The following is a 27,018-nucleotide window of genomic DNA, read 5'->3' as shown; positions in this document are numbered from 1 at the left end:
AACCCAGACCACCAGGAGATCACTACTTACCAATACTTTTGATGTGCCTACTTTCTCTTTGATCTCTCGAATGCATTCAACTTCTCGGTTCTGCACAGTAAAGGTCCCACTGCATCCAGCTATATCATACAGGAAATTCTTCAAAATTACTTTCCCATTTTCTGTAAGGCCGACTTCGGGGTGGAACTGTACACCATATAGCTTTTTAGTTTCATTAGCGATACCTTCATGGAGAAACAGTCACAAAGCAATTTTATGTCGAAGACACAACTAATATTCACAATTCACTCCTCAATCTTTTTCTATAAATGTTAAATGTATATGCCCTATTCAACTTTTAATTACAAAGAAAGAAACATAATAAGTAAAGATATGTTACTATAATCTTTATAAAGTATACAGCAAAATATGAGCTATTGGACGGGGCAGATACCTTCACAACAGTCTCACTTCTCTACCACTACTTCAATTTTTATGTCCATTTAATATTAAAAAACAACTCAATGTTGGTTCTCAGTCCTAGTAGTTTCCATATACACTTGGCAACCCCCAAATGCTAACATTAAAAAAACTTCATACAAGAAACTTTTCAGTATTTTCTAATATTTCCTTTTTAAGCTCCATTAACTACAAATACAGGTTGAATAACCCTACTCTGGGTTCAGAAATATTTAAAATGTCATAGTGTAAGTTTCCAAGATTGAAACATTCCATCCTTCAGGATGTTCCCTAAGCAAGAGGGTAAACAAACAACTCAAACAGCTTCAGGAAGTCCCTGAAATTGATCAGATTCACTAGGACCACCAGAGTAAGCAATAAAAGCCTAGAGTCCATCAGGGATGGGAGAAGCTGAGCTACAAATATGACTCTTGGAGAGGAATAGCAGCAAAGATGACAGAGACCAGACCAGCTTGCCTAGAAGAGGTTTAAACAAATTCTGCCACCTAGAAAAGATACTACACAACCTGTTGAGATACCAATAAGCAGTGCAATGCGCTCCAGGTTCCCACCTTTTTTTTTTTTCCCAGATGTCATTCATGTTGGGGTAGGCTTTGGTGATGCAGCGGAGTCATTTCTGGCATCACTGGCAAGTAACTTCTCATATTCCTGTAGTAACCCCAATGAAATTCACTGGTTCACTAAATTAGACTTTGATTGTATCTATACTTAGGTCTGTCATGGGTTCCCTAGCAATTGTTGTGTTGTGTGTTGTCTCCCCATAAAAAGTCACAAGGTATTGGTATTGGTTCTTTCACCTCAGTAGGCCTGTTCCCCTTTTCTTCCACCTCTGGCTGGCCCCATCAGTGGCCTGCACAGAGCCCTCGCCACCAACAGGCATGTGCGCTTTTGGTGTGGCTGCCCTCTCTCACACTCAAGGGCTCAGTGTGCCTGCAGGAGGTGTGGCCTTTTCATGTGTCCTGGGCCAGCCCGCAGGATTCTTCTTGCAGCAGAGTGCAGAGTCCGACATGGCTGGACAAGCTTTCAGACACTTTCGTCTGTGCTTTGAGTATTGGTTGAATGGCACGCCACCAAAACTGTAACCAAAGGTGGCAGTATGCTTCCAGAAAAGTCTCAAGGGAAATATTGTAAGCAACAGTAGTAGCTGTGGGATCGGGAGCAATAGGAAAAGGTGGAGAGATTTGACCAGTCAGCGTGAAGGTTGAAGATCAAGTTCTTCTCCCAGAGTATGGAGGCACCAGAGTAGTTCTAGACAACAAGAATTATTTATTTAGAGATGGTGTCATTCTTGGAAAGTATGTGGATTGATATCACTGCTGAAAAGGTGTCACATGAAGCTGGCCGTTCCACCAATATTCTAAACTATTTCATCATGTCGATAATTTCATTACCTTTTTTTTTATAATAAACTGATGATGCCTAAACTAATGATATCCATTGTCTGTGGAGTCTAGTTTCGCTGTAATGTTATAAGCATTTCCAAATAAAAAATGTAAATGAAAAAAAAAAAGACACTGGTATTGACTTTCAGATTGAGATGCAAGTGCAAACATGAAATTTATTGACACATATCATAGACAAGTAGTCTAAAATTACACAGTATTTCAGGTGTCCTTGAATTTTCACTACAACTTCTCATTTGGAGGTACTCAAAGAATCTGCAACTGTGACTTCAAGTTAGTAATCAAATAGTTTTGGATTTTGTGAACAATTTTAGATATTCAAATTAGGGATATTTACTATATGATTGTATGGGACCCTTCTATTAAGGCTGAAGTCTGGCATTTCCAGATAGCCTCTGAGTTCTGTATAAGAGGATCAGGCGGAGAGGGAACCCAGCTGAGAGGTCTGTTATCTTATACAGAGCCCAGAAGATATCTGAAAATGCCAGGCTTCAACTTTAACAGAAGGGTCCAACATCATTGCACCTACTCCACCAAAGTGATAAAAAGGTTATCTGTTAAACCGGGGCTGAGCTAGGGGCTTTACGTGGGCATCATTGCCTTTATTTTATAGTTCATGCATCAAGAAATATGTCTCTCAAGTAACTAACTTGTGCCTAGCAGGCTCAAGATCTAAGACACTTTATACTTTATTTTGTTTCCAAGATAACTCTCTCAGTTTACTTATTTCATTGTTCCTTCTTACTCTTCACTGCTTGTCTCTCTTCACCTGGCCTATCTCTACATATGGAAGTTGCCAGAACTCAGCCTTTAAATGTCTTCTTCATAAACTCTTAAGTGACCTCACATTCTAATGATCTTAATATTCCATACTGAGGCCCATCTGTTTACGTCCAGCCTAGGATTCTCCTCTGAATTCAAGATGTTTAACTGCCTATAGACACCTTCATTTTGATGTTATTTAATAAAGCACCTTGAATTTTGTATGTAATCCCAAATCCCTGAGATATTTTCCATTAGGTAAACAGAAATTCCACACATCTGTTAGTCAGGAAAAAAAAATTTTTTTTTTCCAATATTTAAAACTTGATTGCTTTGGGCTAGAGAGGGCTCAGAGGTTAAGAGCACTGTCTGCTCTTCCGGAGGTCCTGAGTTCAATTCCCAGCAACCACATGGTGACTCACAGCCAACTATAATGAAATCTGATGCCCTCTTCTGGCCTACAGGTATACATGTTGACTGAACACTGAATATATAATAAATAAATAAATCTAAAAAAGAAAAAGAAAAAAAACTTGATCATTTTACCTTTGCCACTCCACACTCAATCCATTAACAATTTTTTGTCTCATCATTCAGAGCATTATCACAATCCAAAGATGTGACTAGTTCACTGCTACTATCCTGCTCTAAACTTTACTTTTTCTCCCCCATCAACAGCATATACAGCCTTCCTGTTTCTGGACTAAGTCTATTTTCTTCTCATTATAATATAATCCTGAAATTAGACTACACCTATCCTTTATTCAAATACCACCTACCTATAAATAAAGCCACAGATTTGCAATCACTCAAAAGCCCCCAACGTCTCTCTCTCATGTTATACTTACTCTTGCTCAAATCATGTATATTTTACTTGCATTTCTCACTGTAGCGCCAGCTCAGGACCTGTTTGCAATTCCCTCTTCTCTCAACGTCCAGATGAAACAGGAGCATCTCTAATCACACTAAGGCTCACAACTTCTGCTTGCCGTTTCAGTGTAAGTAACACCCGACGTCAGATGGGGTCTCTATGTATCTAGCCTCACGCATCATCCATGTTAAACAGACTTTGTTTTGAATTCTGCCTAACATATTAGGCACTCAAATATTTCTTCAAAGAATTTTTTTCTGATTTCTGTTTTTGTTTATCACACAAAGGGATTAGTGTGGATGATACAAAGTGACTAACAGCTCACAAAGCAGGACAGACATCAGTTCTCTCCCTCTCCAGGGTCTCCTTCATCCCCGTGGTTTTCCGACGTACACAGGGGGATATTCTCCTGAGCAGCTGCATGATCAGGGTGCTGTCTTTCCAAGACTCTTCATTCGGGTACCCAGTTCAGCAATTGCTTCATCAAATGCTGGGATGGCCAGGCTGCAGGCCTTTTCGGGAGAGTTTAGAATCTCATAGTAAAAGACTGGGAAATTCAGTGCCAGGCCAAGTAGAATTGTATGTGTAGGCTGCATTTCTTTCTTGCTAAGTTCACATGCTTCTTGGTAAGCCTACAGGGAGTTTGACCCGGTGGTTTATTATCTCCAGATGCAGCCTCACAAAAATACCTAAAATAGTCTCCTTTCATTTTCCAGTAGAGCACTTTGCTTTCCGGCTGTGTAGTGCTGGGAATGAGATACTTGTTCCACAGCTCAGCCTCTGTATTCTCACACTACTCTTTGCCCATCCGCTGCTGCTTATTCCTCTCTGTTTTCTGTTCCAAGTTGGAGGTCACAAGCCAGGAAGAACAGTGGCAAGCACCTACCACATTCTTGTAGGTAATAGAGAGATTTCTCTCTTCATTGGAGAGATCATGTCCCTCCACTATTACAGCCTTCATGGCTGCAGCTATATCATCATAGCACTCAGCAAGTTTGGCTTTCTGTACCAGTTCAGTTCTGTCCATGGTCATTGTCCCGGAGGACTGTGGGGACCAAAGGTGCTTCTAGGAAGCTTGGAGAGTGTCAACTGCATCCTTCCCAGGCTCAGTCTTCAGGTGATGGTGGTGGCGGCTACCCGGTTCCTCCTCCATTGCAGCAGCTGCACTTCCAGTCCAGCCCGCCACCACTTTCATTCCAGCCCAAGTTCTCGTCAAAGAATTTTTTTTGTCTATTTTATTTGTTCTTTTTAATTAATTTATTTATTATTTATTATAATTTATTCACTTTGTATCCTGGCTGTAGGCGCCCACCCTGGTCTTCTCCCACCATCCTCTTCTCCCACTATGACCCTCTCCGAGTCCACTGATAGAGAACGACCTTCTCCCCTTCTATCTGACCCTAGCCTATTAGGTCTCATCAGGACTGCCTGCATCATCTTCCTGTGTAGCCTGGCAAGGCTATACTCCCCAAGGGGAGGTGATCAAAGAGCTGGCTACTGAATTCATGGCAGAGAATTTTAATACTGTATCTTCTCATTACAGTTAGTCTTTTAAATGAAGTAAAGATCTTCCAAAATAAAATATTTTTTTTTATCTACTAATGTGTTATAGTCTTTTATGTCATGGAGGCAGGTTACTTCATCCATGACAAGTCTTTTGCTAACTTACTATTCATTCAGCCTTGTTATCTCAAACAAACAAACAAACAAAAAAAAAAAACTCTTAGTGATAAAGGTACTTTTTTCTCTTACTAATTTCTAGGGCTATGAGTGACAATCCATATTACAGATATTAAGGTTAAACAAGGATAAAACCAACCTGTCAAGAAAACAATTCCTCATCCTCTAGAAAATACAGAATCAAAATAATTTTTGTAAAAGGGCTAGACAGGAAATACTTTGTCATCACAGACACACTTACTCATTGTGCTTAAATGCAAAATACAGGCTAAAGATCCTGAGGGCCTACTCTAGTATTTTCCAGATCTTTAAAAAAGGCAGTAACGACATCGAAAAAGGAAAAGTAGCATGGTGGGAAGATGGCAGTCTCCCAAATTTTTGTGCGTTAAAAGGAGTATACCCATCTGTGTTGAAAACTCACAGACACAAATACTTTTAAGTCCTATCTGGTAGCTCACACTTGTAATTTCAATACTCAGGAAGCTGAGGCAGAAGGATCACCACGAGTCTGAGGCCAGCCTCAGCTACATGGTAAATTGCATGCCAGCCTGTCTCAATAAGAAAAATTAAGTATGTTGGGCCCAGGAAATGGACCTTCGTTCAATTCCCAGCACCCACATCAGGCAGCTCCCAACTGCCTGGAGCTCCAGCCTCAGGAAGCCGCACCACTCCCACCATCTTGGGGACATACGGACACATGCATTCTCATGGGTAAATTAACTGCTTTTTTAATTTAAATGTTTGAAAGCACTGTGTAACTACTGAATAATTCCCTTGGTTAGTAATGGATCCTACCACATTTACAACAGCTATTGATTTTTTTTAAACCCACAGATCTTCAATGTGGCAAAGGCACTGCTGACAAGCCTGACAAACTAAGTTCGATCAATGGGCTCCAAATAGGAGGAGGAAACCCTTTCCAGTCTTCTGCCCCTACACACAATACACAAAAGTAAATAAACATTTTAAATGAAAACTTAAGAGTACCTCATACACAATCATGATTACTCCGAAAAAAAATGTTTAAATGAAATCTGCAAATTTAGAATTTTTACCTGCTATGATGTTCCCAGAACGTGCTACAACCTTGAATCCATCAGCTACTTTGTCTACACTGTCTCCATGTGTAAGTAAAACGATTTCTTCCTTCTGAAGGCCCCTAAACATTTAAAAGGTAGGATTTTTAAATTCACACACATCTCAACGAGAACCATGATTAATTGTAACCACTGTACTGGCTAATTTTATGACAACTTGATCTAAACTAGAGACATCAGAGAGGAAGGAGCCTCAACTGAGAAAATGCCCATAAAATTGGGCTCTTGGCAAGCCTGTTGGACATTTTATTAATCAGTGATTGATAAAAGAGAGCCCAGCCCGTGGTGGGTGTTGCTACCCCCGGGCTAGTAGTCCTGGGTCCTGTAAGAAAACAGGCTTAGTAAGCCATGAAGAGGAAGTCAGTAAGCAACACTCCACCATGGCCTCTGTATCTGCTCTTGCCTCTAGGTTGCAGCCCTGCTTGAGCTGCTGTCCTGACTTCCTTTTATGATAAACACTGATGTAGGAATGAAAGCTAAAGAAATCCTATCCAAGTTTCTTTGATCATAGAGTTTCATCAAAGCAACAGTAACCCTAACGAAGACAGTCATTTTGTTTAGAAATACAAATTTGCAATATGAAAGAATAAGAAAAGTCAGGGGGTAAAAGCTTCATAGCAATGTAACACTTGTAATTTATATAGATTTATATACAGACATACACACACTACTGTAAATAAAGCCAATAAAGAATATTAAATCTGAAAAAGGAGGCAACTAACAAAAATTTGTAACTAGGGGCTCTACTGATGGCTCAGTGGCTTAAAACAAGTATGAGGATCCAAGTTCAAATCCCCAGTATCCACATAAAAAGCCAGTTGTAACTCCAATGGGACCTGTAACCCCAATCCTGTGGGCTAACAAAACAAGAAGGTCACAGGTACTTCCAGGTGGCAAGGTTAGCGCCAGGTTCAGTCGGAGAATGTGCTTCAAGAGAATGAGGCAGAGAGCAAGACGAGGGTGGCCAACATCTTCTGTAGCTTCTGTGATATATGCCCAATGTGCATCTCACACACACACACACACACACACACACACACCATAAACCACACACACCACACACACACCCAAAAAATAACCTTTCAACTTGAATATAACATTATTATAATATTAATTTATGTTTATATATTTATTTATATATTATTATTGTAAATAAAAATAATAAATCTGTGAAGTTGGTACTCTAATTAGGCCAAAAGAGAAAATGTATATTAAACAGATAATAAAACAGTAATGTCAACATTTCATTTCTGAGATTTTTATCTTTAAAACAGATATTTCACAATTCACTATCATCTGCGTTTAATCAGTGGGACACAAACAGTGAAAGGAAAAAACTCTTTAGCAGTCTTCTGACCCACAAATGCAATACATATATAAAATAAATATAAAAACATTTTAAATGAGAATTTAATAATAATTCTGTTATTCTACAGCTATATGCACAGTATAGACACATATAAAGTGCAGTATATTATATAATCAGTGAAGAAGATTTTTCAGATGAAGATTTAAGAGATATGGGACTGGTTGGAGTGATGGCTTCATTGTTTAGGGTGCTTAGAGAGGACCCACATTTGGTTCCCAGTGCCACATTAAATGGCTCACAACCACTTATAACTTCAGTTACAGGAGATCCTACACCCTCTTAAGATCTCAACGGCAATGCATATACACAGGACTAACACACATATAGAGAGGGATGGAAGGAGGGAGTTAGCGAGAGAGGAAGGAAGGAAGGAAGGAAAGCAAGCAAGAGTGAGAGGTATTAAAATCAAAGCAGAGCTGGGCATGGTGGCACATGCCTGTAATGCCAGCACTCTGGGAGGAAGAGGCAGGTAGATCTCTATGAGTTCGAGGCCAGCCTGGTCTACAAAGCAAGGACAGCCAAGGATAGAGAGAAACCCTGTCTCAAAACAAACAAACAAACAAGTGCTGCCGGAAAGAAATCCTATAAACATTTACATTAACTAAAAATAATAATATACTGATAGTATCCTATTTAAAAACAAAAGAAAAAACACAAACATACTGCCTAAGTGTTCACAAAACACCTGGAAATAAGCATAACCCGGCAGGCAAGGGTGGAGATCTAGTGCCAAACAGTTACTTATGAAAGGGAAGCGGTTGGTACCTGGGACCCACACGGGGTAGGTACAGAGCCAACTCTCAAAATTAGTCTCTGACCTCCACACATGCCTATGGCATGAGCACATAAAACAGAAAAAAATAAAACTCCCACAAGCTGTCCTCTGACTTAAAAAAGACACACAAACACACACACACACACACACACCATACATGCCACACACATGCTGTGGCATACACATGACTAAACACAAAATTAAATAAATGTAATTTTAAAATACCTGAATAATGAGCATGTATTATCTATACTAATGCTGAAAACGCCATCTTCTCTAACATTTTTTTTATGCACAGTGCCTCCAAAAACCTTATTCATCATCTGTTCAAAGAAAAAATACGTTAATATGAATGCTAAAATTAATTTTTTATAACTTTACTTTCAAAATGTTTTGTTTGTATAAAACATACCTGAGTAAACAAATGTTTAATAAAGGTGGGTAACTGTTGTTACTAAATATAAAGTTATTAAGAGGCATACACTTGTATCAAAACTCGACTAGGAACACTGACACACTTTCTATTTCATATACCTTTAATTCACATTAAAAAAAGAAAATTCACCCAGGCATGGTGGCACACGCCTATAATCCCAGCAATCAGGGAGGCAGAGGCAGTTTAAGACCAGTCTGGTCTATAAAGTGAATCCAGGGCAGCCAAGGCCGCAAAGAGAAACCCTGTCTCAAAAAAACCAACAAAAAGAGTGATCCACTTTGATAATTATACAAGTCTGAATGGTTGAATTAGAGAATAAGAAGAAAGATGAGAGGCTAAAGCAGACATTAGATAAAGGCAGTGCAATGAAATTCTCCTGTTTATACAAACAGCATGTGGGCATGGTGGTGCATGCCTTTAATCCCAGCACTGGAGAGGCAGAGGCAGGCAGATCCCTGAGTTCAAGGCCAGCCTGATCTACAAAGCAAGTTGCTAAATCTTAAGATTTACATATAATTTATATAACATATAATTATTTTCTATATATATGTATATATATTCTTGAGTTTAAAAGCAAACCAGGGAGGGGTATGATGGCTATTCTTGCTTGTCAACTTGACTACAACTAAAATTAACTAAAGACTGAGTTGTTGGGCACACCTGTAATGAACTTTTAGTTGATTGGCTCATTATACACAGGAAGATCTGCCTTTAAATCTAGATTGTGTCCCCACAATCTGGACCACACTTTCTCCTGGCAGCCAGGACAAGAGAAAGAAACTTTTGCCTTTGCCTGCTGACCCCTGCTCTTGATTAACTGGCATTAGCGCCTACTTCTTTGGGATTCTGATGTATACTAAAGTTCTGGTAGGATATCAACCTCATGGACTGAATACTAGTGGATCCTGAGATGTTCCATCAGGAGATAGTCAATGTTAGACTTCCTGGACCACAGCCTATAAGCCACTCTAATAAATTCCATATATATGTATATATGTATATTTTGTTCCTCTAGAGAATGCTGACTGATATGGGGGGAGGAGTGGTGAGAGGAAGATTTTTTTTTTTCTAAGTGAAAATGTTACAGTACTCAATGGGCTTTCAACAGGATTACCCATTTGTGGGTAGTTTGGATTATGTAGCAAAAAGTTCTGTATCTAAGCAAGATGAGAGAGAGAAAGGGAGAAGAGGAGAGGGAAGGGAAAAGAGAAGGAAAGGACACAGTAGGCACATAAAATGTGCTAATATGCAACTACTAGTAATACGTTATTCAGGAACACTTTCTAGCTGTTTCCAGATGATCCAATCAAGTAACACAATGTTTAAATGTTGGCTTGTAGCATAAAAGAGAACTTTTAAAAACATTTATGGTCTGTGTTTCTATTCCCTTACATCTTGTTTAATGAAACTATTTTTGATAAGTGAGATTTTAGCATTTTTGGCTTAACATTATCTATCATCATATTCAATGACACTGAATACTTGTCTGGCAAATAGCTAAAATGGCCACAATGGAGAATACAACCAATAAAAGTGGCTAAGAGAAACAACAGGAACTCTCACTGTTTAAAAGTGGACGGTGTTGGGCACAGAGGCACATACCTTTAATCCCACCACTGGGGAGGCATAGGCAGGAGAAGATCTGTGAGTGTAAGGCTAGCCTAAGTTAACTTACATAACATGTTTCAGGCTGGCCAGTGCTACATTGTGAGGCCTTGTCTCAAATAATTAAATAGATATATGGGTGGATAAATGAATAAATGGGAGTTTGTTAAGTAGAATGATCTAGTTTATTTATGAACATGTTGCCCTATAAGGCCAGCTCCATCATAGGATAGCAATTAAAACTCAGTAGTAACATGGCCAGACTATCTTAAATAGACAGTGTTTAAATCACAAAAATAAAACATTAAGTCAACTCTCAAACTCAATTTGTAGCTGTACCTGCATGCCATAGCAAATTCCTAGAACAGGCTTGCCAATGGTAAATATTGCTGGATCAAACCAGGGAGCATCCTCTGCATACACAGAATTAGGTCCTCCAGATATGATAATAGCCCTGTGGATTGAGTAAAAGAGGAGTCAGTAAATAATGTGACTGCTACTCTTTAAATATAACAATATATGGTACTGTAACGTGCATAAAGATTGAAGAAAAATACAAGTACAAACACAGATCTTCCAATACTAAGTTGTTTTCCACATTCAACACATTCGGAAGATTATCTGTCTCATTTTACCCTATATGCCCAGTCCTAAGGTCAATACTGTCATCTAACTCAGCTAAGTCACAATTTACAACAAAACATTCTTTCTTCCTTACTTCTTTCTTTTTTAAACCTGGGTCTAGGGGGCATAACCCTTTCATTTCAGGACAAGTAGAGCCGAGACAGGAATATCTTTCTGGGGATCACCTGGACTATATTTAGTTCTAGGCTACCAGGAATAAGGAGTGAGACCTTGTAAAGGGGAGGGAGGGAGAGAGGGAGAAAGAGAAGAATGGGAGGAAAGACAGCACGAAGCTGGGCATGTGGCTCAGCTGGTCAGTACTTACCTAGCATTCAGAGCCCTGGGCCCGATTTCCAGCACCACACAGACTACATATGATGGCACACACCTGTAATCCTAGCACTCAAGGCAGAAAAGTCAGGAGTTCAACCTTATCCTCAGGTTACATCCCAAGTTCAAGGCCAGTCTAAACTATATAAAGACCTTATCTCAAAAAAAGAAAAGAAAAAGAAAAAGAAAAAACAACAAACCACAAAGTTAGGCCTTATAGTGCATGCCTCTGACTAATTTCGGAAGGAGGTTGATCCAAGAAAATCACCACAAATCTGTGGCCAGGACAGAGCTACAATATTAAATTCAGCGACAGCCAAAGAGACTACAAAGCAAGAGTCTGTTTTGTTTTGTTTTTAAAGAAAAAGGGAAATATGGAAATATACATGTGGCCAGTGACATGGCAGCACTTGCTACCAAGCCTGATGATGACATGAGTTTGATCCCTGAAATTCAAGTGGCAGAAGGTGAGAACCAACTCCTACAAACTGTCTAACTTCTTCAAGCTCACACATATATGTATATGCACACACACACACACAGTACAATTTTTAAAAATAAAACATATTGGAGGAGAAAGACAGCACACTTAGTGTTAGGTCTGAAACTCCAGACAACTGCGCACAATAACATATCTGGGAACATATCGAGGTGGACACTGGCCACTGGCCACCAAGTTTGCAGGCCTCCCTGAGTCCCTCAGTCCCTACCTGTTACATGCTATGGCTGACATATTCCAACCCCTACCCTACACTTCTCCAGCCCAGCCCTTCTTTACATAATCCAACCATTTTGGTTACCTGCCCCTTTGGTCTATCCCTTAATCTTTTTTCCAAGATTGCATCTCTAGGTGGGCAGCTCTTTCCCCTTCCCTCTCTCCATAAGACCTAGCTCAAGGTCATGTTCATTCTAGGCTCTCCCATGTCCCTGCCTCTGGCTATGCTCTCCCCTTTATCCACGATAAACTTTGTCCTCCTCGGAGCAGTCATGTCCTTCCTTTTTTGTTTGGAGGGGGCATTCAAGACAGGGTTTCTCTGTGTAACAGTCCTGGCTGTTACAAAGCAAGTCCTGGACTTGCTTTGTAGACCAGGCTAGCCTTGAACTCACAGAGATCCTCCTGCCTCTGCCTCCCAAGTGCTGAGATTAAAGGCATGAACCACCATGCCAGATGTCCTTTCTTACTTCTTTACTTTCATTCACCTAGTGTAAAAGTCTGAGACTCAATTAAGGATGGCCACTGCAATCCATAGGAAAAGGCAGAACATATATTGAACCAAAAAGTCTCATATAACTTGGCTGTTTTGACTGGTAGGAAGATGAGTTACTGGAATTAGCCTTATTTGATTTGGGATTTTTTTTTCTTTTAGCAACTAGTTTTTCAAGGTTGGAAATGAAAGGGACATATAAATAAGTACTTCTTCCCTTTCAGCTACTCTACCCAACTATTTGTACATTTTTCCTTTGATTAAGTACAATTAAGACCAATGAACAAATGATCACTATAAGCACATTTAACTCTGACCCACAAATCATATATGATATAAACTACTCAAACAAGGTGGTTAGCAGTATAATGAAAATCAAGGTAACAGCCCCGGCATCATCAAAACAAACAAAAAATCAAAACATCAACATAATCTTTCTGACTGAGAGTAAAATTATTCCTTCTAAATTCCAAATCAGATATAGGAAATTTGTTTTAAAAAACTATGTTAGGTTTAATTAGAAAAATTCAATGCCCAAGTAAACTAATCATAAAATATCCCAAAATCTATATTCAATCTAATAGAGGACATATCAGCCAAAAGCTACCGAAATCCTTGTTCCTTTATGGCAAAGGCTGGTGTTTCCAAGGGGAAGATTTCCGACTGCACAAAAAGCTCCCGCACTCTTCTGTCAATGACTTTGCCATATTGAGCCCCAGCATCCAGAATGACAACAGCTCCTTCGTAGTGGTAACAGCCATCCTTAAGGTCTCCTCCAGCATTTTCTGGCTACAAGCAAAACAAACATAAGTTCTTATTTTCAAAGTCTGCATTACTCAGGGCTAATGAGATGGGTAATCAGGAAAAGACGCACAGCCAATCCTGAAGACCTGAGTTTGATCCCTGAGGCCTACACAGCAGAATAGAGAAGCAATTTCTGTAAGCTGTCCTCTGTCCTCCACATGCATGCTGTGGCACACAGTGTCTCCACACACACACACAAAAGTTTTCACTTACACTATTTTAAAAAATAGAAGGCCATGGAGGGGACTGGAGCTCCACAAGGAGAGCAACAGAACCAAAATATGTGGGCACAGGGATCTTTTCTGAGACTGATACTCCAACCAAGGACCATGCATGGAGATAACCTAGAACCCCAGCACAGATGTAGCCCATGGCAGGTCAGTGTCCAAGTGGGTTCTCTGGAAATGTGAGCAGGGACTGTCTCTGACAGTGGCTCACTCTTTGGTCACCTTCTCGGGAGGGGTAGCCTTACCAGGCCACAGAGAAAGACAATGCAGCCAATCCTGATGAGACCTGATAGGCTAGAGTCAGAGGGAAGGGGAGGGGGTAGGAGGAGAAGAGGGAGGGAGGGCAGGATTGGGAGGGGGCTACAGCTGGGATACAAAGTGAATAAATTGTAATAAATTTTAAAAAATTTTTTAAAAATCCAAGCGGTTAACTTACACTGCATTTCTAAGCTATGGACTCAGAAGTTCTTTTAAGATGTTAGTATATACTCACACGTGACACATGAACATGCGAGTACAAGCTGTTGTGGTCACTACTGCTAATGTGCTTTATAGACACCATCAAGCAGTGGGACAGGCAAACAACCCTGTTCTGCTAGCAGCTCTGATTCCTGCCTGGTATGCCAGCATTCACGTTACTTGCGCCTCTTCTGGACAATAAGTCCCCAAGACAGGGTTTCTCTGTGTAGCCTTGGCTATCCTGGACTCACTTTGTAGACCAAGCTAGCCTGGAACTCAAAATGATCTCCTGCCCCTGCCTCCCTGAGTACTGAGATTATAGGTGTGCCACACCTGTAATCCCAGCACCACACCTGGGGGACCGGTCTTTTTTAAGAATTTATTTTTAAGATTATAATTATATCATTTCCTCTTTCCCTTCCAAACCTTCCCATCTACCCACCCCTTGCTCTCTTATATATTAAAGGTCTTTTTCTTATTACATATATATGTGTGTGTGGCTGTGTGTGAGTAAACATATCCCCTAAAATATGAATACAACCTGTTTAATCTATACAATGTAATTTGTATGCACATGTTTTAGGGCCATTTTGTGTACTCTTCTCTAAGGAAGGCTTTCCTCCTACTTTCAGAATTCCTTAGTTGCCTAGGAACTAAACAAGCAAGCATCATGAATTAGCCTGTCTATTGGTGTTTTCCTTGTTCAGGTTTTGTTTAGGCAGTCATGTGAGTGACCCTTTCTGGGTACAGCTTTTGACATTTCTAGGAAGTACAATCTGTAACCTAGTCTTTATGATATACATCACTCTGAATTATTTTTTCCCAGGTGTATCAGAGTGTTGCCTGCATGTACCCCATGTGCAAGCATGCCTGGTGCCTGAGGAGGTCAGAAGAGGCCCTCAGAACCCCTGAAAATGGAGTTACCGCTGGTTTTAAGACGCCATGTGGGTATGGGAATAGAACTCGGTCCTCTAGAACAGCAGCAAGTGCTCTTGAGAGCTGAGCTGTCTCTCTAGCCCACTACATGATTCTTTTGCTTTGGACATTAAAATATAATGCATACTTTAGCTTCTCTCTTTCTTAATAAGAAGCTAACTAAGGAAAGAAAGACACCAGAAAGGAGAAATCACTTAGAGGTACTCTAGAGGTAAGCCTAATAATAATAAACCCAGGATATCTCACACTCCGTAGGGTAATAAGCTCACAGATAAACTGAGAGAAATGCTCACATTTAATTGAAAACAGCTTTTATTTGACTTTTTAAAAAACCCAACCTAGCTTGGCTAGGATGTGGCTTAGTTGGTAGAGCTCTTGCCTGGAATGCAGAAACTTGGGTTTAATCTCCAATACAGCATAATCCCCAGTTTGACATAAACAGAACTTTGTGATGCACAGGGTGATGGAGGTTAAGGGGCTCAGTGCTTCAAGGTCATCCTCAGCTATATAGCAGGAGTCTATCCTGGACTACATGAAACCTTGTTTCAAAATAAAAACAAAATACAATTCCAACCTTATTGAATCCAAAATCTACATGCTGAGATTATGTGCCTGATCATCACCATGCCCAGCTTCAAAGCTCTTTTTGTTTTTTTTACATCTTGTTTTAGCCACATGTGGTCATATACATCTATAAATAATCCTAGCAATAGGAAAGAAGAACGGAGTTCTAAACTAAAGTCATCTACAAAAAAACAACCTACGATGGTGAGATTTAAACTAAAACTACAACCAACCTATATTGTACTGCTGTATGCCAAGATTTACACCTTTTAAGCACTGTAACCTATATATCCCAACCTGGGAAATGGGAAATATCTCAACTTTTGGCATTAATGAGGGAGGGAAGGAGGGAAGAGGGAAGGAGAGAGGGAGGGAGGGAAGGAGGGAGGGAAGGAGGAAGGAAGGAAGGAGAAAAGAATTCCTATAGCCATAAAACTAAGTTAAAAAAAAAATCACAGGGCTATTAAATTATGAGGGATAGACAAGATAAATTCTGAGATATATATACAATGCAAAAACCAAAATAAGAAAAAGGAACAGAGGCTGAAGAGATGGCTCAGCAATTAAGAGCACTGGCTGTCTCTTCACAGGACCCAGGTTCAATTCCCAGCACCCACATGGCAGCTCACAACCAGCTTCAAGTCTAGTTTCTGGGAACCCAACACCCTCTTCTGGCCTCCTTGGCCACCAGGCATACATGTGGTGCAGATACTTTTACAGGCAAACCACCCATACATATAAAATAACAAACCCAACCACTGGCATGTACATCACCACAGTTACCAATGCACTGCTGCAGCCACTGCATGACTGACTGCCAGGGTGTGAGGAACTTCAGAAGTGATGGAAACACCTACCTGTGGCCGGCTGCTTACACGTCCTGTCAAGAGTCAAGCCGTGTACTTGAGTATCTGTACAGGTTACTATACAGTACATCTAATCTTTTTTAATTTTTCTATTATTATTATTATTATTATTATTATTATTATTATTATTATTATTATTATTATTATTAGCTTTGAATCCCAGTTGTAGGCACCTCTCTCATCTCCTCACAGCCCCACCCTCCCTCCCTTTTCTTCCCCAATCTCTTTTCCCCAGTCAATTAACAGGAGAAGTCCTCCTCCCCTACTGTCTGACCCTAGCCTATCAGGCCCCATCAGGACTGCTTGGCTCTTCCTCCACTGTGGGCGGGCTAGGTTGTCCCATCAGGGAAACGTGATCAAGAAGCAGGCAACCAAGTTCATGTCAGAGAGTGTCTCTTCTCCCCTTACTAGGAAAACCATGTGGAAACTGAGCTGCCTATGGGCTACATCTGAGTAGGGGGTCTAGGTCCTCTCTAGGCATGGTCTTTGGTTGATGCATCAGTCTCTGCAGACTCCCGGGGCCCAGGTTTTTTGTTTTTGTTTTTGTTTTGTTTTTTTCTTTGTTGATCTCCTTGTATGGCTCCTGTCCCCTCTAGGCTAGGTCCTTTTATATCCCCCTTCTTCATAACACTTCCTATGTTCTGGCCAAAGTTTGGCTGTGAGTCCGCATCTGCTTCCACGCCCTACTGGGTGCAGTCTTTTAGAGGACATCTGTGGTAGGCTCCCATCCTGTTCCCTCTCTCTACCACTTCTGGTGTCTATCCTATTTTCCCTTCTGAATGAGTATTAAGCATCTTCCTTAGGGTCCTCCTTGTTAATTAGCTTCTTGTCTTCTTGCCTGTAGATTTCTGTATGTTTATCCTGTATTATATGGCTAATCCCCACTTATCAGTGAGTGTATACCATGTGTGTATGGTATAGTTCTGGTTCTGGGTTACCTCAAGATAATCTTTTTTAGTTCCATCCATTTGCCTGCAAATTTCATGATTTCCTTGTTTTTAATAGTTTAATAGTGTTCCCAACAAAATGACAGCCTACAGACTGGGAAAAGATCTTCACCAACCCTACATCTGCTGGGGGCCAATATCCAGAATATACAAAGAACTCAAGAAATTAAACACCAACAAACCAAATAATCCAATTTTAAATGGGTTACAGAGCTAAACAGAGAATTCAACAAAAAAATACTGAATGGCGGAAACACTTAAAGAAATGCTCAACATCCTTAGTCATCTGGGAAATGCAAATTAAAATGATCCTGAGATTTCACCCTACACCCATCAGAATGGCTAAGATCAGAAACTCAAGGGACAACACATGCTGGAGAGGATGTGGAGAAAGGGGAACCCTCCTCCATTGCTAGTGGGAATGCAATCTTGCATAACCACTTTGAAAATCAATCTGGTGCTTTCTCAGAAAACTGGGAATACTGCTACCTCAAGAACCAGCTATACTACTCCTGGGCGTAGATATGAAAGATGCTCCACCATACAACAAGGACATTTGCTCAGCTATGTTCATAGGAGCTTTATTCGTAATAACCAGAATCTGAAAACAACCTAGATGTCCCTCAACCAAAGAATGGATACAGAAATTGTAGTACATCTATTCTTAATAAAAACTTAAATTTAAAAAAATCCAAACTATCACCTATTTCCACAAACCAAAAGATGCTGTCACAATGAGTAACGGTCACCATCAGTCTTGCAGAGCATTAGATAGTAATACTCTATGCCGCATCACTAATGCTAAGTCTCAAAACTAAGAGGCAGTTTGCTTGCTACAAAATCACAAGTCTAGGCTAAGGTAGTAGGGTACCTGACTAGTATGTACAAGACCTAAGATTGGGGAGAGGAAACAAGAAGGAAGACATAGTTCGATAGACAGTACCTGCCTGGTCTTGCATATATACACACAGTAAAACATAACATTTCACTAAGCACATGTGGCCAGGTGTTGTTACCTGTGCTAAAATCAGTAGATCTGCTGTAGGTAAATAGCAAATTATTCAAACATGTTTTTAAAGTTTGGGGAGGACATCTAGAACAATTATCCAAAGAACTGCAGATTTGTAATTCCAGCACTCAGGAAATGAAGGTGGGAGAAATTTAGGAAAAACCTGAAATACATGAGACCTTCTCTTCTCATAACCCTCCAGAGTAAAAAGTCTTCACCATATTACAATGCATCAATTTAAAAAAAAGAAAAACTGAAATGGAAAAGGAGGAGAAGGAGGAGGAAAAGAAGGGAGAGAGAGGAGGAGGAAAAAGAAGAAAAGCAGTAGGGAAAGGTACATGCCTCTAATCCCAGCATTCAGGAGGGAAAGGGAGGCAGATCTCTGAGTTCAAGGCCAACCTGGTCTACATAGCAAGCTCCAGAACAGCCAGGGCAACGTAAAGAAATATTGTCTAGAGGAAACAAAACCAAAGATCATCAGCTATGTACATGAATTAGAAAAAAAATTCAGATAGTAAAAAGAAAAATCTGTCCCACTCCAAAGACACTCCCACTTGGTTCCTAGAAGGCTTTTTGGAACCTAAGCCCATATTACAAAAGTATTCTTTTTGTTTATTGCAAGTATATTAAAAAATTATGAAAGGCAAACTGAGCATTGTGGCTCACAGTCCTAATCCAGAAGACTGGAGCTGGAGGAATGCCATGATTTCCAAGCAAGACTCTTCTATAATGTGAAAACCTGTCTCCAAAACCATATACACTGGGGTTGGAGAAATGTCTCTGCCATCAGAAGCACTGGCTGCTCCTCCAGAAGATTCCAGGCTCAGTTCCCAGAAACCACATGGGGGATTACAACCATACATAATTCCAGTTACAAGGGTATAATACCTTCTTTTGGTTGCCACTAGCACCAGCCACCTACACATACACTCAGGCAAAATATCACTTTCTTAGTCTTTTAAGGCCAATGATAAGTACGGCCAAAAGCAACCTGGAAAGGAAAAGGTATAGTTGTGGTCCATCATCAGAGAAGTCAGGGCAGGAGCGCAATGCAGGAACACGGAGGCTGGAACTGAAGCAGAACCATAGAGGAAGGATGCCTGCTGGCTTGCTCCCCATGTTTTCTTATACAACCCAGCACCACCTACCCACATCAAGAAAATGCCCTATTGACTTGTCTACAGGCAATCTGGGAGGAATTTTCTCAACTACTTTCCTATCTCCCAGATAACAAAAAGCCAGACAGACACCCATCTACATAAAATAACATAATTTTTAAAAGTTTTAAAAACAGGCCGGAGATGGCTCAGTAATGAGCACTGGCTGCTCTTCCAGAGGATTCAGATTTCAGTTCTTAGCATCCACATGGCAGCTCACAACTGTCTGTAATTCCAGTCCCACAGGATCTGATGTGCTTTTCTGGCCTCCATGGGCACACAGACACATACATGTGGTACCCAGAAACACAAGCCGGCACACTCATAAACGTGTAGGTGTTTGTGTGCGTGAGTGCGTGTGTACTGAGGCTGGCCTTGGACTGATGCTCTAGTTTCCACCTTGAAGGTGCTGGAATAGCATCTGTGATGGCTAATTCTAATTGCCCAGTTTAAGAATTAGTTTATTTTGTATCAAGCTTTTTCATTTAAATTTTGTATAATTCTGTTTCGCCTGCATGCATGTCTTCACCATGTGCATGCAGTCCCCACAGGGTCCAGATGAGGGCGTTAGATCACCTGGGACTGGAGTTACAGACAGCTTTGAGTTTCTCACCTCCCCTACATGACCTTGAAATGAAGTTCAGCTAATTCGCCTTGAACTCAAGTATATTACAATGATCAAATTTCTCATCTTAAAAAAAAAACTATGCTCATTCTCTTTGAGATAATTTGAAAGCTGGAATTGTAACTTTCTGGTGTGGCTTAATTTTGTGAAAACACTTTTCTCACTCGCAGTATGTTCTAACACCGCATCGGATTCATCCATCAAGATGAATCAGTGAGTTATAAGATTCAAAATTAAAAACAAGTGTACATAAGTGTGTGGTGAGATTATTCTTCAGAGTGCGACAGGCGCCTAGGTTTGGGAATATAGGTGCTACCTCACAATATTCATTCGTTCAATACTGGTTCTGAATGACAACTACCAAACAGCCATTCACCAAGTTGAGACACTTAAGCTCCATGTCTGTAAGTGCTGAAATTATGCCTGGCTGTAGGGTTTGGAGTTCCAGACACCGAAAGAGTAATAAGTTAGCCAGTTTCCTAAAGCTAGGCCACAACAATGCACCGGGTGATACACACCTCGCTAAAGTAAATGACATTTCGGCACTGCAGTTTCCCGCCGACAACTGAATTTGTGTAAGTCATAAAGATCTCCAGGGAAAAGACGACTTTAACTCGGAAGGGAAAGGGGGCCAATTATGAGGCCCGGCGAGAAAGAAAGGTCTAAGGCTGGGAGTTGAGGGCGTCAAAAAGCGCCTCAACGGCCCAACGCTCTAGTGTCGTGGCTTACGCAGTCAGCCAACTTTTTCCAGCAGACCTCGGCTCCCAGGGAGAGACCCCAAAGGCAGGAATACGCATCCCCCAAAACTAGCATGTGAATCATGAGGCAGGGTGTTGAGGAGCAGAACCTGGCCACACTCTTCCCCTCCGAGGACGGCGGGAGAACCGATACAGAGCACACCTGGGAGCAGCAACAGAGGCTGCGGTCGGCGTGTTCTTCAGGGCCCCTCGGCAGCGGGGCGACAGAGGCCCTCACCGACCAGGTGAAAACACCAAAGGCCTGCTCGGTGCGACCGCCGCACGCGAGGCTCCGACCCCTGCGGCTGAAGGGCGCCGGTGCCCCTAAAAACCGCGGCCCACGGCCAGGTGGCCTCTGCGCTGGAACTCGGCGCCCTCGGCCCGGGGGCAGCTGCCGCCACTCAGATCTACAAACTAGCAAAGCCAACAAAGCGCCTCCGATACCGGAAAGCCGCGCCGCAGGCCGGGCTGGGTCTCGCCGAGCGCCAAAGCCCTGGCGGAGGGACGCGGTCGGACCCCCAAGGCCTTGCTCACGCTGCCGGAGGGCGGCAGGGGCCGCAAGCACACACTGACCTTGGAATCTCCGTTGCACAGGGCCATCGGGGATCGGCGCCGGAGGCGGAGACCGCTAGCGAGGCCTGGATGGGAGAGCAGCACAGCGCCGGGACCGGCTGACGGTGGCAAGCGTGCAGCACGGCAGCAGCTCAGAACGTGGCCGCAGGCCCGGGGCACAGAAGCTGCGCTCCGCTCCCGCCTCCAGCTTCCGCCTGGCCGCCTCCAACTGGCCCGCCCTCAGAGGCGGGGCCGCGCAAGCCCCTCCCTCGCCGTCGCTCGGGGAAGGGAGGCCCCAGCCTACTGGAAAGGAAAGCATTAACCGCGCAGCTGAGGCCAGGATCGCCTTACTGAAAGGAGGAGCCCACGCGCTGGAATTGTCTCTCCCCCAAAGCCAACTTCCCCCCCCCAAAAAAAAAAAACAGTCGGAGGCCCCTTGCGCTGGAGGGACACCTGACTTCTGTGGCAGCTAAAGGCTGGAGGCACAAGGGAGCAAGCCTCCGGGACCCTCTGGGGTAGAGGAGTTCCAGTTGAGGGATGGAGAGGCAAGGTTTAGGTTCATCAAGTCTGTGGGATTTCAAAAAACAAACAAAAAAGTGGGGTTGAGAGCAAAGTTGATTGGCAGCTCTAGCAGGCTGCTCCTGGAGCTCAGTATAGCAAACTGCTTTCAAAGGACTGTTTTCAGAAAAGGAACTGTAGTGCCTCCAGGTAGCTTCTTGGCAGCCATCAGGGCAAATATTACGAGACTGGTTATCTGAAAGCCTGAATCTGGGTTGGGAGAAAAACAATAACAGAATCTGTAGCAAAGCTTCCTGGTTTACTCCTGAATATCTACATCAAGGAAGCTGAGGCAAGAGAATTGCCACGACTTTGAGGCTCCAAGACCTTGTCTCAACAAAACAAAACGACTTTGAATAGTCACTTCTTTAAACAATTATCCATCTATTATAAAACATAACATTTGCTCTGCTGTGAGACTGTAGTTCAGGTATTGGGGAGTGACAGGCAAACTAGAACCGCCACAACTTATTTTAAGGGTGTCCTGATCTTGAGAATAGTGGAGGAGGACTGTTCTCACACATCTTTTACAAACCAGAAAACTAAGATGCAATAAAATAATTTGCCACTCAGGTAGTCCTATTTTGGGGAGGGGGGGTAGGAGGTTAGTTGAAAAAATGAGTTGAATTTTCCAATGCCATGATACTGGGTTATCTTGGTGGGTCTGTATGAACAATCCAGAATGTAGTTAGCTGATAGAACAGCCTCAACTTACATAAACATCCACCCACCACCACCCAAAACCCCCAGGCAGGGCAACAGAATGGGATATGATAACTGCCATTAAGTATTGGCTACATACCATGACAACCTCAAATCTTTGTAAGCTGCAAAATACATTTCGACCAGGTTTGGGCGTGGGGTGGTACACACCTTTAGTCCCATCACCCAGGAGGTAGAGACAGGTGGATCTCTGTGAGTTCTAGGCCAGCCTGATCTACAGAACAAGTTCCAAGACAGCCTGGGCTACACAGAGAAACCCCTGTCTCAAAACAAAAACAAACAAATAATGGATTCATAGTGTTACAATCAGTGTGGCTCAGGCTTTTTTGTTTTACTCTTCCAGATAGGGTTGCTCTGCAGACCAGGCTGACCTTGAATTTGGATCCACCTGCCAGTGCCTCCCAAGGGCTGGGATTTAAAGCATATACCACCACCTCAGTTTTTCACAATAAGCTGTAATTTCTCATACAGCCTACCTTACTGAAGAAATTACTTTCTATTTACTTGCTTATCTGTTTGTTGTTGTTGTTTTAAGAATGGATGGTAGCCAGCCACCATCTTTGAACCCAGTACTTGGGAAGCCAAGGCACACACATCTAAGTTCCAGGACAGCCAAGGCTATACAGGGAAACCTTGGTGGGGGTGGAGAGATGACTCAGCAGGTAAGAACAAACCAATCATAAGGACATGAGTTCAATTCCCAGCACATCAAACCCAGGTGTGGCCACATTCACCTATAAACCCAAAAATGTGAGGGCAGAGATAAAAGAAGCACATGGGTTACTGGCAACCAGCCTAGCCTCAGACTCAGTGAGAGAACTTGTGTTCAAGAGAATAAGGTGGAGGTTGATAGAGCAGAACACCCAACATTCACCCATGGCCTCTGTGCCTATAAACACGTGTGCACACAGAACACCACACACACACACACACACAGAAATAAGAACTTCTAAAACTGTCAACAAAAAAGAATGGATAATGTGACTGAAGAAGCCCTACACTTTCTCAGGCATCCATGGCAGTTGGAGGCCAGCCTAGGGTACACAGTGAGTTCCAAGATAATCTGGCCTACAAAACTAAGAAAAGGAAGTAAATGAAAGAAAAATGTTCAAAGGCTCTTGAGATATCTTTTTTGAGCTCTAGATTCCTGTTAGGGGGTGATGGTTAATCTTGGCTCTCTGGAATCAACTAAGAGATAAGCCACCGGCCACAAGTGTAATAGATTTTCTTTTTTTTTTTTTTTTTTAATTTTTTTATTTTTATTTTATTTTTCTTTTTAGTTACATTTTGTTAACTCTGTGTCCCAGCTGTATCCCGCTCCCTCATTCCCTCCCCAACCCCACACTCCCTCCCTGGTCTCCTCCCTGCCCCTTTCCAAGTCCCCTGATACGGGAGGACCTCCTCCCCTTTCATCTGACCCTGTTTTATCAGGTATCTTCAGGGCTGGCTGCAAAGTCCTCCTCTGTGGCCTAACAGACTGCTCCTCCCCTGGGGTGGGGGTCAAACAGCCTGCCCTTGAGATCCTATTAGAAATAGTCCGTGTTCCCCTTACTTTGGAAAACTACTTGGTTACTGAGCTACCACGGGCCACATCCGAGCAGAAGTTCTAGGTTATATCCATAGATGGTCCTTGGTTGAGTTTCAGTCTCAGAAAAGACCCTGTGCCCAGATATATTTGGTCCTTGTAGAGCTCCTATCCTTTCCATATCATACTAACTTCCCTTCTTTCATATGATTCCCTGCACTCTGCCGAGGGTTTGGTTATGAGTCTTAGTGTCTGCTTTGAAACACTGCTAGGTAGAGTCTTTCAGATGCCTTTTGTGATAGACTCCTGTCATAAGTTCAATGCACATCCCATTTGTCTTTCTAAATGAGGATTAATCACCTTCGCCTGTGTCCACTTTCTTGATTATCTTCTTTAGGTGTGTAGATTTCATTATGTTTATCATGTCTTGTAGGTCTATATAAGCGAGTATATACCAAGTTTGTCTTTCTCCTTCTGGGATACTTCACTCAGAATGATCTTTTCTAGATCCCACCACTTGCCTGCAAATTTCATGATTTCTTCCTTTTTGATTGCTGAGTAGTATTCCATTGTGTAAAAATACCACAGTTTCTGTATCCATTCCTCCGTTGACGGACATCTGGGTTGTTTCCAAGTTCTGGCTATTACAAATAAAGCTGCTATGAACATGGTTGAACAAATGTCCTTGTTGTGTACTTGAGCAAATTTTGGGTATATACCTAGGAGTGGTATAGCTGGGTCTTGAGGTAGCACTACTCCTAGTTGTCTGAGAAAGCGCCAGATTGACTTCCAGAGTGGTTGAACCAGTTTACATTCCCACCAGCAATGGAGGAGGGTTCCCTTTTCTCCACAACCTCTCCAGCATGTGCTATCACTTGAGTTTTTCATCTTGGCCATTCTGATGGGTGTAAGGTGATATCTCAGGGTCGTTTTGATTTGCATTTCCCTAATGGCTAATGAGGATAAGCATTTCTTTAAGTGTTTCTCTGCCATTCGACGTTCCTCTTTCGAGAATTCTCTGTTTAGCTCTGTTCCCCATTTTTTAAGTGGATTACTTGGTTTGTTGCTTTTCTGCTTCTTTAGTTCTTTATATATACTGGATATTAGCCCTCTGTCAGATAAAGGGTTGGTGAAGATTCTTTCCCAATCTGTAGGCTGTCTATTTGTTTTGATGACAGTGTCTTTTGCTTTACAGAAGCTTTTCAGTTTCATGAGGTCCCATTTATTGATTGTTGCTCTTAGAGCCTGTGCTGTTGGTGTTCTGTTCAGGAAGTTGTCTCCTGTGCCAATGAATTCTAGGCTGTTTCCCACTTTTTTTTCCAGCTGATTTAGAGTATCTGGTTTTATGTTGAGGTCCTTGATCCACTTGGACTTTAGTTTTGTGCAGGGTGATAAATATGGGTCTATTTTCATTTTTCTGCATGTAGACATCCAGTTGGTCCAGCACCATTTGTTGAAGATGCTGTCTTTTTTCCATTGAATGGATTTGGCTTCTTTGTCAAATATTGAGAATTCATAGGTGTGTGGGTTTATTTCTGGGTCTTCTATGCGATTCCATTGATCCTCCTTTCTGTTTCTATGCCAATACCATGCAGTTTTTATTACTGTTGCCCTGTAGTACAGCTTGAGATCGGGAATGGAGATACCTCCAGATGATCTGTTGTTGTACAGGATCGTTTTGGAGATTCTGGGTTTTTTGTTTCTCCATATGAAGCTGAGAATCTTTTTTTCAAGGTCTGTAAAGAATTGAGTTGGTATTTTGATGGGAATTGCATTGAATCTGTAGATTGCTTTTGGCAGGATGGCCATTTTCACAATGTTAATCCTACCAATCCATGAGCACGGGAGATCTTTCCATCTTCTGAGATCTTCTTCAATTTCTTTCTTCAAAGACTTGAAGTTTTTCTCAAATAGGTCTTTCACTTGCTTGGTTAGAGTCACACCAAGGTACTTTATGTTGTTAGTGGCTATTGTGAAGGGTGTTGTTTCCCTAATTTCTTTCTCAGCCTTTTTGTCTTTGGTATACAAGAGGGCCTCTGATTTTTTTGAGTTGATTTTGTATCCTGCCACTTTGCTGAAGGTGTTTATCAGCTGAAGAAGTTCTCTGGTTGAATCTTTGGGGTCGCTCATGTATACTATCATATCATCTGCAAATAGTGACACTTTGACCTCTTCCTTTCCGATTTGTATCCCCTTGATCTCCTTTAGTTGTCTTATTGCTCTGGCTAGGATTTTCTTGATCAGTTTACATGTTAGCACCATGTTCCCATGACACCTAGATAAACGGAGGCTCAAAGAGAAAAGTTTGCTTTTTTGATTATTTGAGTGCTGGTTGCCTTTCTGTCTTGCCCTGTTGCTGCTGCTAATATTCTTCTTCACTGATGGGCACAGTTTTTCAACCTTCTAGCGTAGACTGAAAGCCAGTGGCCCTCCAGGAATCCTCTAGGTCCTCAGCATAAGACTGGAACTATTAAACCAGGCTTAGTGGTGCATACTTTTAATCCCAGTACTCCGGAGGCAGAGGCAGGCAGATCTCTGAGTTTCAAGGCCAACCTGGTCTACAAAGCGAATCCATCTCAGCCAAGACTACACAGAGAAACCCATTCTTGAAAAACCAAAAATGAAAAAAAAAAAATTCTTAACCACTGAGCAATCATCTCTTCAACTCAGCACTCACATTTTATGTAATATCATGGTGTTTTTAAACGTTGAT

General features: G+C 41.8%; 1 protein-coding gene and 2 pseudogenes across 1 annotated transcript in view; 1 reads left to right on the top strand and 2 right to left on the bottom strand.

Moving 5' to 3' along the window:
* The window catches only part of Gmps (guanine monophosphate synthase), a 45,936-nt gene extending 24,217 nt beyond the window's left edge, over positions 1-21,719 (bottom strand). The window contains exons 1-6 of the mRNA XM_055596802.1: positions 21,521-21,719; positions 13,224-13,405; positions 10,797-10,911; positions 8,642-8,739; positions 6,231-6,334; positions 31-224 (exon numbers count right to left, since the gene is read on the bottom strand). Coding sequence (XP_055452777.1) covers positions 31-224; positions 6,231-6,334; positions 8,642-8,739; positions 10,797-10,911; positions 13,224-13,405; positions 21,521-21,547 — 720 coding nt within the window. The 5' untranslated portion in view covers positions 21,548-21,719. The remainder of the gene's footprint in view (positions 1-30; positions 225-6,230; positions 6,335-8,641; positions 8,740-10,796; positions 10,912-13,223; positions 13,406-21,520) is intronic.
* Positions 1,467-1,767, top strand: LOC129668724 (10 kDa heat shock protein, mitochondrial-like; annotated as a pseudogene).
* LOC129668723 (14-3-3 protein beta/alpha-like) lies at positions 3,677-4,689 on the bottom strand (annotated as a pseudogene).
* Positions 21,720-27,018: the final 5,299 nt, after the last annotated feature.

This window comes from Psammomys obesus, unplaced genomic scaffold (assembly GCF_907164565.1).
Source record: "Psammomys obesus unplaced genomic scaffold, mPsaObe1.curated_primary_1811, whole genome shotgun sequence".
Lineage (NCBI taxonomy): Eukaryota > Metazoa > Chordata > Mammalia > Rodentia > Muridae > Psammomys > Psammomys obesus.
Note: the sequence above shows the minus strand (reverse complement) of the source record. Positions and strands in the feature narration are given on the sequence as shown.